The sequence below is a fragment of the Astyanax mexicanus genome, chromosome 24 (assembly GCF_023375975.1).
Source record: "Astyanax mexicanus isolate ESR-SI-001 chromosome 24, AstMex3_surface, whole genome shotgun sequence".
Classification (NCBI taxonomy): domain Eukaryota; kingdom Metazoa; phylum Chordata; class Actinopteri; order Characiformes; family Acestrorhamphidae; genus Astyanax; species Astyanax mexicanus.
The window spans coordinates 33,923,623-33,938,044 of NC_064431.1; the positions used below are offsets into that span (position 1 = coordinate 33,923,623).

Genomic DNA, 14,422 nt, shown 5'->3' on the forward strand with positions numbered 1-14,422 from the left:
TTTTCAGGAGGATACAAAATAAAAGCAGCCGTGTCAAAAATATGAAACTGCCCAATAAAATATATATATATATAAAAATACAAATAAACGTAAATGTAAAATAAAAATCTAATAAAACTACATTTGTATACAATATTGTATTTTTACAATATGCAATAGTGTATATGTGTTAAATACCAACACCATCACAGATTTTTTTAAATCTGGTAAAAGTCCTGTTAAATGTTCTGGTACATGTAAGTTCTGTGTTATTCCCACATAAACATAGCACATAAAGTTATAAATTTCATGTTTTGGTAGATTATTTATTTGTTGCTTCCTGGTAATACATCTTACACTGTTGGAAGTCAGTTAATTACTCTTTTAAATGGACCCTGTGCAATCCATCTTAATGAGTTTCAGTTACATTGGCCACAATTGTCCTTCTTCCTTCAGCCGCAAGACACAATTCATACAGGCTTTACTGCATTTTACATCCTATTAAACTAATGGGTAATGCACGTTAGCCGTGTTAATCCACTTTACTTGTAAATTAACGATAACTCCAGCATGAACAAGTAACGGATTAGAAAACACAATTTGTTTATCCAAAATTTTAGAAACGCTAGTAAATAATCAGCTCAAGATTTTTTTTTGTGAACAATATTTTTTATTTTTAACTTTCATCGTCAAATTATACATCATTCATCTCATTTTTTATACTATATACAAAGCCAGGGACTGCCAGGGAAAGCACACATCAAAACTAATAGGTTATACGTCAGTACATATTAGTATATAGATATACATTACACTGAACTCCATATGAAGAGGGGGGACAGGAAAAACCTATATATACATATATACATATTTAAAAAAAAAAGAAAATAATAATAGTAATAGTAATAATAATGATGATAATCCAGAAAATAACCTACAAAGGCCACACATCAACTGCTTCCATTACCCATCACAGACCTATACATTTCTACAGTCCGTCTCCAGAGCTTACATTAAATCAGTATTACATACAGTAGTCCAATGTAGGGGTGGGCGGTATGGCTCTAAAATAATATCACGATATTTCAGGGTATTTTTGGGATAACGATATAATTGGCGATATAGGAAAACAAAAAAATAATTAATTAATTTCAGGAATATAGTATAAGAGTATAACAGTATAATCATAATGTGGCAAAATAAATAATATAGCATAAAATAATATAATGCAGCAAATAATATTGCAGAATATTTAGTGCATGCATATAAACTGCAAACTAAAACAATTATACAATAAATACACCTAAAGCTTCACAGTGAATAATAGACTACTTTTAAGACAGAACAGCCCTATTATCACAATATGGATTTTTAATATCATGATATTATGATATTAGCCTCTAATTTTTCTTGACTTGGCTTTATTAATCCTTGCTGTTGAGCGCTCCAATAAGATAATGTGTTTATATTCTGCAAGCCAGATCCTGTTAAGAGAGGTAGTTGACTCAAACCAAACTCTAAGGATGTTTTTTTAGCAGCTGTTAAGGTCGTATACAAAATTTAGATTTACAGTAAGATCCAGAGAGTAGCCATCATTTAACAGACATAAACCAGGTTGGTTTACAATCATTTTGTCACTTAAAATTGACACCACTTCTAAAACAAAGTCCCAGAATTTTGAAACTGGCTCACATTCAAAGAACATATGCATAAAGGTACCAATGACATTCGCCTCACACTTCTGACAGTTTTTTGATTGTGGCAAAAACTTTATCAATAAACAGGTCTTTAATTGAGAGTATACATTTTTGTACCAGGAGTGAAACACTGAATCTGAAAGTGAAGGTATAAACAATACAGTGAAATTTGCCCAAACTTGCAGGAGTCATAGCCTAGGACAGACTCTTTCAAATGGTAGTGGACCTGTTTTGGCATTATGGGAAAATCATGAGAAATTGAATTTTAAGCATGAATAAAAAACAATAATATAAAATAAACAAAACAGTAAAATTTGCCCAATTTATTTTGAAGCATGGATTGAAAAAAGTAATGTTAATATAAAACTCTCTCTCTCTCTCTCTCTCTCTCTTAAACACTGATGGGATTGTTATGGTATTCTATCAAATAGATAATGTACTGCACAGAATCTACAGTGAGGTGAGTTATTTTAATCCGTTTTCTTCTCGTTTCTGGGCTTAATGTATGTCTGAATTAATATAACCGACTGAAACGTGTCGGTCTCCTCTTCTCTGTGTTTTTTTAGCGCGCTCTCCGCCTGCGCGTCTGTTTACCGTAAAATCGCGCGAATACGCGCATCTAAATTTAAAGCGCGGATGACTTGACTGGGAATTTCCGAAGCGCGGATAGCTGGACTCCGGTGCTCCTTGCTGCCTACTCCATTAGGGCGAAGGCGGAATCTTCTGTTTGTTGTTGTTATGCGCGCGCATGTATCCTAGCAGGGAGTCCTGCCCCGTATCCTAGCAACGCTGACAGCAACTCTGATTGGTCCAGAGAACTGTTTCGCGGACAGTGAATAGAATCGCGAATAAGGGCGCGTGACGTCATCGCGCGAGGGCATGATGTCATAACCCAAAAGGTATAAATAGACCCGAGCGTGAGGTGACACCACTACGGTTCTATACACACTGAGCTTAGTGCAGATCCTTTACTGTCACAATGGGTTTTAAACGCTGGTTGAAAAAACTCGTCCCGAAGATAAAGTTCCGCAGGAAGAAGAAGGAAGAGGAATTACCGCTTATAGAGGCGGAGGAGGAGGAGAGGATGCAAATGCTGAAGACGCAGATTTTGCCGTGGATAGAGGTGCTGCAGCAGATAGAGGAGGAGAGGCAGATAGAGGAGGAGAGGCAGATAGAGGAGGAGAGGCCGTGGATAGAGGTGCAGCAGCAGATAGAGGAGGAGAGGCCGTGGATAGAGGTGCAGCAGCAGATAGAGGAGGAGAGGCAGATAGAGGAGGAGAGGCCGTGGATAGAGGTGCTGAAGCAGTTAGAGGAGGAGAGGCCGTGGATAGAGGTGCCGCAGCAGATAGAGGAGGAGAGGCAGATAGAGGAGGAGAGGCAGATAGAGGAGGAGAGGCAGATAGAGGAGGAGAGGCCGTGGATAGAGGTGCAGCAGCAGATAGAGGAGGAGAGGCCGTGGATAGAGGTGCAGCAGCAGATAGAGGAGGAGAGGCAGATAGAGGAGGAGAGGCCGTGGATAGAGGTGCTGAAGCAGTTAGAGGAGGAGAGGCCGTGGATAGAGGTGCCGCAGCAGATAGAGGAGGAGAGGCAGATAGAGGAGGAGAGGCAGATAGAGGAGGAGAGGCAGATAGAGGAGGAGAGGCAGATAGAGGAGGAGAGGCCGTGGATAGAGGTGCCGCAGCAGATAGAGGAGGAGAGGCAGATAGAGGAGGAGAGGCAGATAGAGGAGGAGAGGCAGATAGAGGAGGAGAGGCAGATAGAGGAGGAGAGGCAGATAGAGGAGGAGAGGCCGTGGATAGAGGTGCCGCAGCAGATAGAGGAGGAGAGGCCGTGGATAGAGGTGCCGCAGCAGATACAGGAGGAGAGGCAGATAGAGGAGGAGAAGCAGATAGAGGAGGAGAGGCAGATAGAGGAGGAGAGGCAGTGGATAGAGGAGTACGTTGCTCCTGGCCCTGTACCGTTAATATACCCATGGATGCTCATAGCGAAGGATCAGCAGGAGCTAGAGAAGGAGAGGCAGCTAGATAAGGAGAGGCAGCTAGAGGAGGAGAGGCAGATAGAGGAGGAGAGGCAGATAGAGGAGGAGAGGCCGTGGATAGAGGTGCCGCAGCAGATAGAGGAGGAGAGGCCGTGGATAGAGGTGCCGCAGCAGATACAGGAGGAGAGGCAGATAGAGGAGGAGAAGCAGTGGATAGAGGAGTACGTTGCTCCTGGCCCTGTACCGTTAATATACCCATGGATGCTCATAGCGAAGGATCTGCAGGAGCTAGAGAAGGAGAGGCAGCTAGATAAGGAGAGGCAGCTAGAGGAGGAGAGGCAGCTAGAGAAGGAGAGGCCATGGATAGAGGTGCCGCAGCAGATAGAGGAGGAGAGGCAAGAAGAAAAGGAGAGGCGGCAGATAGAGGAGGAAAGGAGGCAGATAGAGGAGGAGAGGCGGCAGATAGAGGAGGAAAGGAGGCAGATAGAGGAGGAGAGGCGGCAGATAGAGGAGGAAAGGAGGCAGATAGAGGAGGAAAGGCGGCAGATAGAGTATAAAATTCCTCCACCTACAGCGCCCTTTCTCCCTGTACCCTTCCTCCCTGTACCCTTTCTCCCTGTACCCTTCCTCCCTGTACCCTTCTTCTAGCCGTGGCCTCTAATAGAGGTGGAGAGGCAGCAGATGGAGGAGTATAAGAGTCATCAATCTACAGCGCCCCCTGGTGCATCAGAAGGAGGGGTCATAAAGCAGGGAATGAAGTCTCTGGCCAACAGGTTGAGCTCATTCATAGCTTCATGTTTTGGTATTTAAACTCCTCTCCAAACTCATCTGATCCATCTGTATCTACATGTTGAGCTCGTTCATAGCTCCATGTGTTAATAAACTCCTCTCCAACACGTAACGGAGGAGATAATATAAATCAATTTATAAAATATAAAAATAAATAAGTCAATAAATAAACTCATCTGATCCATCTGTATCTACATGTTGAGCTCGTTCATAGCTCCATGTGTGGGTTAATACACTCTTGTTGGATTATTGGGATATTTTTTCAAGAATTTCATCTCGGGGATCAATAAAGTATCTATCCATCCATCCATCCATCCATCCATCTATCAAATGAAATTTTAATAAAAGGTATTTGCTCAGTGTGAGCAGATGCCCTGAAAAATACATACTGAGTTTTGAGTATATTTCCACTTTTAGCTATTTATGTTAGACCAGATAGACTTTAATATTATAATACAACATTAAATCCAATTACCTAATATCAGCGTCCACCAGTCAAAGAAACATGCATTAAAATATCTAAATCTGCAATAAATTGGGTAGAAATATTGAATAAAGTAATTTTATTTCATTTTAATTAAGGCAGTTAATTATCATTAGAGCTTAGATTTTGATAGAGGGTTTATGGGTCGAGTTGGGCTCCTGCACGGACACGGGTAGGACCGGGTCGGATTTTTTGGGAGCAGAGACTATTAAGTACTATATACATACATACATACATATATATATATATATATATATATATATATATATATATATATATATATATATATATATATATATGACAAAATTATATATTATTTAATATAATATAATTATTACATAATATATTAAATAGCTTCCATAATATAAAACAAATACAAATATGTAAAATAAATATCTAATAAAACTACATTTGTTTACAATATTGTATTTTTACAAATGTATATGTGTTAAATACCAACACCATCACAGATTTTTTTAAATCTGGTAAAAGTCCTGTTAAATGTTCTGGTACATGTAAGATCTGTTAATGTTATTCCCACATAAACATAGCACATAAAGTTATAAATTTCATGTTTTGGTAGATTATTTATTTGTTGCTTCCTGGTAATATCTCTTACACTGTTGGAAGCCAGTTAATTTCTCTTTTAAATGGACCCTGTGCAATCCATCTTCATGAGTTTCAGTTACATTGGCCACAATTGTCCTTCTTCCTTCAGCCGCAAGACACAATTTATACAGGCTTTACTGCATTTTATATCCTATTAAACTAATGGGTAATGCACGTTAGCCGTGTTAATCCACTTTGATCGTAAATTAACGATAACTCCAGCATGAACAAGTAACGGATTAGAAAACACAATTTTGTTTATCCAATTTTTTTATATCTAGTGACCAGCTCAAGTATTTCTGTATGAAACCTATATTCTGAATAACTATCAATCTGGAAAGATAAAAAAATATGCAATATGTTCTAAAATAACTGGGGTAGCGTGAAGCAGAAGAGAGGGGCCCAGACCATCCTCACCTATTATTTTCTGAGGATTAATTAATCACTATGTGTGGGGAGCAGGTCTGGAGAGTGAAGATATGGAGTTTCTGGGAGGCAGTAAGATATATGATCACATATATCTTACTGCCTCCCAGAAACTCCATATCTTCACTTCACTTCACTTTTTTCTTACTTTTTTATTGATCATCAATTTTTTTAACTTTTTTAACAATTGTGTTACTTAGTGACAGCCAGGACCGGTTAGCGAGCGCTTAGCCTCGGGTAGTTAGTGAAAGCCAGCCCCGGTTAGCGAGCGCTTAGCCTCGGGTAGTTAGTGAAAGCCAGCCCCGGTTAGCGAGCGCTTAGCCTCGGGTAGTTAGTGACAGCCAGGCCCGGTTAGCGAGCGCTTAGCCTCGGGTAGTTAGTGAAAGCCAGCCCCGGTTAGCGAGCGCTTAGCCTCGGGTAGTTAGTGACAGCCAGGCCCGGTTAGCGAGAGCTTAGCCTCGGGTAGTTAGTGAAAGCCAGGCCCGGTTAGCGAGAGCTTAGCCTCGGGTAGTTAGTGACAGCCTGCGCCGGTTAGCGAGCGCTTAGCCTCGGGTAGTTAGTGAAAGCCAGCCCCGGTTAGCGAGCGCTTAGCCTCGGGTAGTTAGTGACAGCCTGCGCCGGTTAGCGAGCACTTAGCCTCGGGTAGTTAGTGAAAGCCTGCGCCGGTTAGCGAGCGCTTAGCCTCGGGTAGTTAGTGAAAGCCAGGCCCGGTTAGCGAGCACTTAGCCTCGGGTAGTTAGTGACAGCCTGCGCCGGTTAGCGAGCGCTTAGCCTCGGGTAGTTAGTGAAAGCCAGGCCCGGTTAGCGAGCACTTAGCCTCGGGTAGTTAGTGAAAGCCAGGCCCGGTTAGCGAGCGCTTAGCCTCGGGTAGTTAGTGAAAGCCAGGCCCGGTTAGCGAGCGCTTAGCCTCGGGTAGTTAGTGAAAGCCAGGCCCGGTTAGCGAGCACTTAGCCTCGGGTAGTTAGTGAAAGCCTGCGCCGGTTAGCGAGCGCTTAGCCTCGGGTAGTTAGTGACAGCCAGGCCCTGTTAGCGAGCGCTTAGCCTCGGGTAGTTAGTGACAGCCAGACCCGGTTAGCGAGCGCTTAGCCTCGGGTAGTTAGTGACAGCCAGGCCCGGTTAGCGAGCGCTTAGCCTCGGGTAGTTAGTGACAGCCTGCGCCGGTTAGCGAGCGCTTAGCCTCGGGTAGTTAGTGAAAGCCAAGATCGGTTAGCGAGCGCTGAGCCTCGGGTAGTTAGTGACAGCCTGCGCCGGTTAGCGAGCGCTTAGAATCGGGTAGTTAGTGAAAGCCAGGCCCGGTTAGCGAGCGCTTAGCCTCGGGTAGTTAGTGACAGCCTGGCCAGGGTTGGTGATCGCTGGGTAGTTTTGTTTGTTGTTGTTTTGCGCGTATGTATCCTAGCAACGCTGACAGCAACTCTGATTGGTCCAGAGAATCGCGCATAAGGGCGCGTGACGGCATGACGTCATAACTCAAAAGGTATGAATAGACCCGCGCGCGAGGGAGCGTGAGATGACAAGCGAGGATGCAAATGCAGAAGGATGAGGAGAGGCTGCAGTTGCTGCAGGAGGAGGAGGAGATGATGCAAATGCTTAAGGATGAGGAGGAGAGGATACAAATGCTGAAGAGGCAGCAGTTGCAGCAGAAAGAGAAGGAGAGGCAGCAATTGCTGCAGGAGGAGGAGGAGAGGATGCAAATGCTGAAGAGGCAGCATTTGCAGCAGAAAGAGAGGGAGAGGCAGCAATTGCTGCAGGAGGAGGAGAGGAGGCGGATGCTGCAAATACTGGGGGAGGAGGAGAGGCTGCAGTTACTGCAGGAGGAGGAGGAGAGGATGCAAATGCTGAAGAGGCAGCATTTGCAGCAGAAAGAGAAGGAGAGACAGATAGCGGAGGAGAGGCAGATAGAGATGGACAGGCAGTGGATAGAGGAGTACGTTGCTCCTGGCCCTGTACCGTTAATATACCCATGGATGCTCATAGCGAAGGATCTGCAGGAGCTAGAGAAGGAGAGGCAGATATATATAAAAAAAAGAAGAAAAAAATAAAGTAAACAAATAATCTCCTGTTTTAATTCACCTGATTGATCTGTATTACATTACATTGTACTCAAAAAACATACTTTTTTTGTTTTGAGTGTATTTCTACTTTTCGCTATTTAAATTAGACCAGATAGTCTTTAATATTATAATATAAAAAACACATTAACATTAAATCCAATTAATTAATATAAACATGAAAAACGTTTTCTAAATTACACACAATTAGTAAAATGAGCTCTTTTAATTTGCCACTTTGGCTCTAATGCTGGGTTTTTCCTTTTTCCTTCAGCCTGTAATTTTCTCAGAGGACTGAGGTCTGAGAAAAAACACGTACATGATCGTTCTGGATGGGAATAAAATCACAGAGGATAAAAAACACCTTAAAAGAGATAAAAATTAACCCAAAACCCCCTGAGAAACTAATCTAATTTAATCCCATCCGCAGGATAGAGTTTAAGTTTTTCACTTGTACAAAAAAAAAAAATAATAAAAATTCACAAACAACAAACAATTCCACAGTGAAGTTAACATATTTTATTTCTTTAAGTGCCATTCATGCATATGGGGGGGAGGAGGGGGGGGGGGGGGGGAGGGGGGTGGTATTGACGATCCTAATGACACTTCAGAGTTATGTTACAGCACTAAACCGATACAAAGAGTAGCTGTGTCATTTTGTTGGACAGCAAAAGTAATAAACCGTGCAATAACCAAAAAAAAGAATAAAATTAAAATACAGAACAAAAGAAAAGAAAAGAAAAAACGTAAAACGAACAAAAAGGGAGAAATAAACAAAACGGCAAATACAAGAAACGACACGGACGAAGCGAACAGAAAATAAAGATTAAAATATAATATAAACATTAACACATTTAATGTTGAACCATAGTACAGATAAAAGGTAGTGTCACACAAAAAGCCAACGCATTTTCATCACATATATACAATATAGATATATACATACTGTATCACCCTCCGATCGGACAATAACAAAATACTCTTTATGCTTCTTCTCCCTCGTCTTTCGTAGGTCAACCCAAAGCCCTTGCCTTGACCCCCCCCCCCCCCAGACACACACATACATACACACACACACACACACACACACAGACACACATACACACACACCATCCCGAAGGAAAAAAGGACGATTGAAAAGACATTTATTTACAATAAGCACAACACCACACCAACAATGAATAAAATAGGCCTCAAACACCAGAACCTGTTGGCAGTTTTTCTCCCTTAAAAATGTAACAAGGCTTTTCTCACTCAGGCCTTTAAACAGCCTTTAATATTAATCTCTCTGGCAGGTGCATCTCTCCACTCCTTTACACTCGTTTACACTAAAATCTAAAAAGGGAACCGTCTCTAAACCGTTATTCGCTTCATAAACAACTTTAAACACCAAACTTCCGCACGCAAATACGTCATTAACCCTTTCAGACCCTGCGTCCATTACAATAAACATTATACCACCTGTTGTTCATCAGAATATATATACCATGAACCAGCCAATGAAAAGTTTATTTAATTATTATTTTTTTTTACAATAAAACCAGAGCTTAGCTCCGCCCACTGCACAGACGTCAGGGCAAGGCAGTACTAAATAAAGCCAAACAAAGTAAGAGCTATTTTTTTTATCAATGTTGTGTGATTTGGAACACTTTTAATTGAGTTTTTAATCATTTGTCAATCATTTTATGGTTTAAGGGATAAAATATCTAAAAAATATATGTATAACGTTAAGTTAAGTTAAACACAGGCTTCCAATGCACTGGACATATAGATTATATCTTTCTATAGATTATATATTTGAGTATTAGAGTCTGTCTGTCTGTGTGTTTTGTCAGCGCACTCTCATATTTTTCATCACTGAACATCATCATAATATTCAGGTCTGAAAGGGTTAATTCCTTCTTTCTGTTCTTTATTTTTTGTTAAATTAATAAGAACTCAGACGTATTTGTTTGTATTTTTTGTATTCGTCTTGCTTTATTTTTTTGTTTAATTTTCGTATTTTACTCTTTTATTCGTTATTGTTATTATTAAAACTCCTTTCTTTCTGCCTTTCAAATTATTTCAGCTTTTTTTGTTTTTTTAAATGTAATACAATAAATGTTTTAAAATGGGCGTAAAAAACTAATGTGTAGCATCAATGTGCTCAAATGTATGAAGGCGTGAACGCGTCGTCACTTAACGCTTCACAGTTCAGACAGAAGAACTGAGGTTTCCAACCTCAAGCAAAGCAAACAAACAAACAAACAAAATGAATGAACAAACGAACAGTCAGTCGGTTGTTTGGTTTATGGGCACATCCCGCAGTGTTGTGCCGAATTTAATTTAACAGCTGTGCTTCTAAAAGATCTTGTAAAGATCTGCTGCTTCTGAAACGAGGCGAGGAGCGAGAGTTTAAAGAGGCGACCGGATAATCATCACTATAACGATAAAAAAGAGGCAGCAGGATGAGCTGAGAAGATAAACACGATGACGGATGTTTAATAATATTTTAGTAAACAGGCAGTGGATGTGTAAGAACACAGTGAAGGAGAAATGTAGTTTGTAGTATCTGGAGAGGAATATTTAATAATCATATCATCATAATCGTATCATTAAGAGCTGAACTGATAAATCAAGACGAGTCTCTTTGTGAAAGCCTGGCTCCAAACCTTTTACTACAGAAGTAAAAAATAAATAAAAAGAATGCAACTGTACTTAAAATATGTGGTAAAACATCCAGTTTAGATCAGTTAAGGCTTTTCCACCAACAGAACTCTGGTTCTTCAACCAGTTCCGTTGTTTTCCATCGAAAGAACAACAACTCTGGTTAATAAACACTAAAAAAACTGTGGTTCTTGAACTAATTCCTTTGTTTTCCACCAAATGAACAAGAACTTTGGTTTCTGAACCAGTTCCGTGTTTTTCACGAAAATAACTCTGGTTATTAAACCAGTTCCCTTTTTTTCACCAAAAGAACTACAACTTTAGTGTTTGAACCAGTTCCGTGGTTTTCCACCAGAAGAACAACAGTTAATAAAAAAAAACCCTCAGATTTTTCAGTTCCGTTTTTGATAACCGCGGTGCTTTTCAGTTTTAGTGAAACCGTCAAAACGTCACACCACACGTCGTCAACAGAGGGAGCTTTTGGTGGAAACGTGGAGAACCGGTTCAAAATTAGGTTCACAAACCAGAACAGTGCCGGTTCCACATTGGTGGAAAAGCGCTGAGTGAGTCGATTGGGTAAATAAACGAATACAGACAAAGTGTAGCTCAACTTTTATGATTTCATATTTTTAATCACATGCTGGAGACCACAGTTCAATTCCTGCTCTGGGGGACTGGATGCTGCGCTACACCAATAAGATAATAAGAGTCCTTGGGCAAGACTCCTAAACTAACACTATACTGGCCCACGTCTGTAATACAAATAATTATTATAAAGATAACTTAATAATATTGTAAAGAGCGTAAACTAAACGCTGTAAATGTAAATGTAATTAAAGAACACTGTTTCAGGATAAACTGTGTAATTAGTTTAGAATAAGTTCAGAGAGAACAGAGACTTTTATTTTATTTTATCAGTTCAGTTCTCTTACTAAACTAGACATCTGGAAGATTTATAAAACACTAAGTTTAGATATAATTTATAATAAATACATGATTTTGAAAGCTTATCGTGACATAATTACCCAAAATTAAAAGTAGCTGAAGGTGGACAGAAGTGGACAGGAAGTGGAAAGTTCGTTTTTTTTTTTGTGGATTTTACTGCATTTTTTAACGTTGTTCGTAACCAAGCAACCTAACTCTGAACGCATGTGAAATTTAAACCGATCCCGTACAAATAATCTACAGGAAACAAAATATGATCAAATTTACTTACAGTACTGTTTCCGATCTTTTGGCTGAATTTAGCATACTGAAAAAAATTAATAAATAAAACATAACGTACACGCTTATTAATTATGTGTTAAACAGTCGGAGAAATGGGTATAAATGCTATAAACTCACTGTCAGTCTTACACAAAGCTCAGGGTGCCACTAGATAAATCCTGTTGGTGTTTAAATAAATTATAGAGCACTTTACAATAAGTGTACATCAATTTACTACAGAACGTCTCAATAAACGATTCATTTTTAACACCAGTTAAGTGTTAAACAAATGTCTCAATTCATTACTAACATTAACATTCATAAGCATGTTTAATAATGTCTTAAATACTGTCTAATAATAATAATAAGAGACACTGAGACTGATTGCTTTTAATAATACATTAAACCATGTTTATTACTGCCATTATAAGTACTGTTAATTCAGTAGCACTTTATAGATCACTAATAGGTTGGTAATAATATGATAAAATTATGGAAACAAGTTGTATTTATCTATAAATTAAATATACATTTTGTACATGTTACTAACTAATTAATAAATCAGTAATTGTAGAGGTAATAGCTCCAAAACAATTAAAAGATTGTGATTGTAGTGGTAATCAGAAAGAAAATAGTAAATCTAGCGTCTTAATTCTGTTAAAAAATGTTTTTTTTACAAAGATATTAGATTGTTTTTTGGATGATTACTATATATATATATATATATTTTTTTTTTTTTACTTCATTTAGGGTAAGTACTACTTCTTACCATTAATTTACTTTTTGTTTTCTGACTATCACTAAAATCAGAAATCAAAATATTAAAATTTTCTAATGAGCAGAAAATATGCACATAATTTATTATGTGAATAAAGGGTTTTGAATATATATTTTACAAAGTATCATTAAAATATAACTTATTATCCAGAAAGAACTAGAAGTAATAAGTAAGAAGAATATTAGTACGTTTCCATAATCTTACAAATTAATTACCGGCACATACTTGTTCTGATTTGTTATAAAGTAGCAACTAGAAAACTGGAAAATAATTAAAAATAAATACAAATTGTTACAATAATATTGCCATTTAATTATTTACTTGATACTGATCTGTTACTTTTACCATTACTGATTTATTATTTAGTAACAAATACAAAAGGGTCAATTAATTCATGTGTAAATACAATTTGTTACCTTAATATTATTACATTATTACTCAATCATTATGAAGCTTTTTCCTCCACAATTACAGGTAGGAAATTCAAATTCAATTTATAGATAAATACATTAATATTAGCATATTATTACCCACTTATTAGCAATATGTAAAGTATAAGTGCTACCATACCAATTCCTTTCCCTTGTTATACCAAAGTGTTACCAAATTAACACTTACATAATAATACATAATTACTGTTTATTTGCATGATTTAAAATCATTTTGTTTCTAAAATTGTTTTCTAATTTGTGCAATTTAGCAAATACAAGCAAAAACTTTATGTAAAATGTGCCGAAAATATTAACGCTATTCTTTATATTCCAAAAAACACATCTTTTCACTAATTCAGCTAATTTTACTAACTTCACTAATTTCACCAGGGCACCCGAACCCTGCGTAAGACTGTGTCTGTGTTTATATAAGTTAAAACAATCTTAAAATATTATAAAACTGAAGTATCAATACTGTAATACTGAAATTGTGAAAAGTGTAAAAACATGATTGTCGAACAAACTTTAGTCCAGATAACTCATGATAACGAGTTACGATGATATGCAATTCCATTTCCATTAAGAATAATGATTATTGATTATTAAAGAATCATTTATTTATTCATTCTTTCATCAAACGAAGTATAAGCGAGCCGTGCCGCACCGATTGGTCGAGGAGATAAGAGACTAAAGGTCTATGGCTTTAACTTTGAGCTGATTCGCTGTGCTTTACCCTGAAATTCCGTCCACTGACTGCATTTACCGCTGTGCTTTACCCTAATCAATCAATCAATACGATCAATACGATCGATCCTACAGAGCTGATCTTTACTCTAACCTCCACCTGACCAGTTCCATTTGTGCTCATTAGTATAGATACTCAATAACTGAAGATTGTGATCATAATCAATAGCCCTAAATGAAAAACGCAGAAGCACAAAACGCCGCTGTTCTAGACGAGTAAATGAACATTCGCTAAACTATCCAGCGAACAGAGAACATTATAAAAACGTTTAAACAACGTTTTAAAAAGAAAATCATTTTCTAGGAGGGTTAGCCTGTAACGTTACAGAAATAATGTTCCAGGAATGGTTTGAAAACATAAACAACGTTGTAGGCGAATACTAACGTTATGTAAACGTTAAAATTACCGTATTTTTCGCACTATAATAAATCCTTCAATGTTAGCCTTTCAATTCATTATCAGCCTGTAGACTGCTGCTAAACCCGGCTAGCACTGCTGGAGCAGCATAGCATTCCCCGCTAACTGCGCCAAGCTTCTGCTCTTTGGCTGCAGTTTTAGCATTAGCCGCTAACTGCGCTAAGAGCTAGATGATAGAAAAAATAATAT

At 38.5% G+C, this 14,422-nt stretch overlaps 1 protein-coding gene across 26 annotated transcripts; it reads left to right on the forward strand.

The window, feature by feature from the left end:
- Nucleotides 1–2,596: 2,596 nt before the first annotated feature.
- LOC125787496 (trichohyalin-like) lies at nt 2,597–4,827 on the forward strand. 26 transcript variants are annotated; one of them, XM_049471829.1, is made up of 6 exons: nt 2,597–2,874; nt 2,914–3,102; nt 3,142–3,198; nt 3,238–3,348; nt 3,610–3,777; nt 3,874–4,827. In XM_049471829.1, the coding sequence occupies exons 1-6, from the start codon at nt 2,656–2,658 to the stop codon at nt 4,300–4,302; spliced, it is 1,173 nt and encodes a 390-aa protein (XP_049327786.1). In that variant the 5' UTR covers nt 2,597–2,655; the 3' UTR covers nt 4,303–4,827. The 26 variants fall into 26 exon arrangements, with proteins under 26 accessions (XP_049327786.1, XP_049327798.1, XP_049327783.1 ...); XM_049471841.1 differs by having other exon boundaries at nt 2,914–3,009; XM_049471826.1 differs by lacking the exon at nt 3,238–3,348 and having other exon boundaries at nt 2,914–2,970; nt 3,010–3,102; nt 3,142–3,237; nt 3,478–3,777.
- Nucleotides 4,828–14,422: the final 9,595 nt, after the last annotated feature.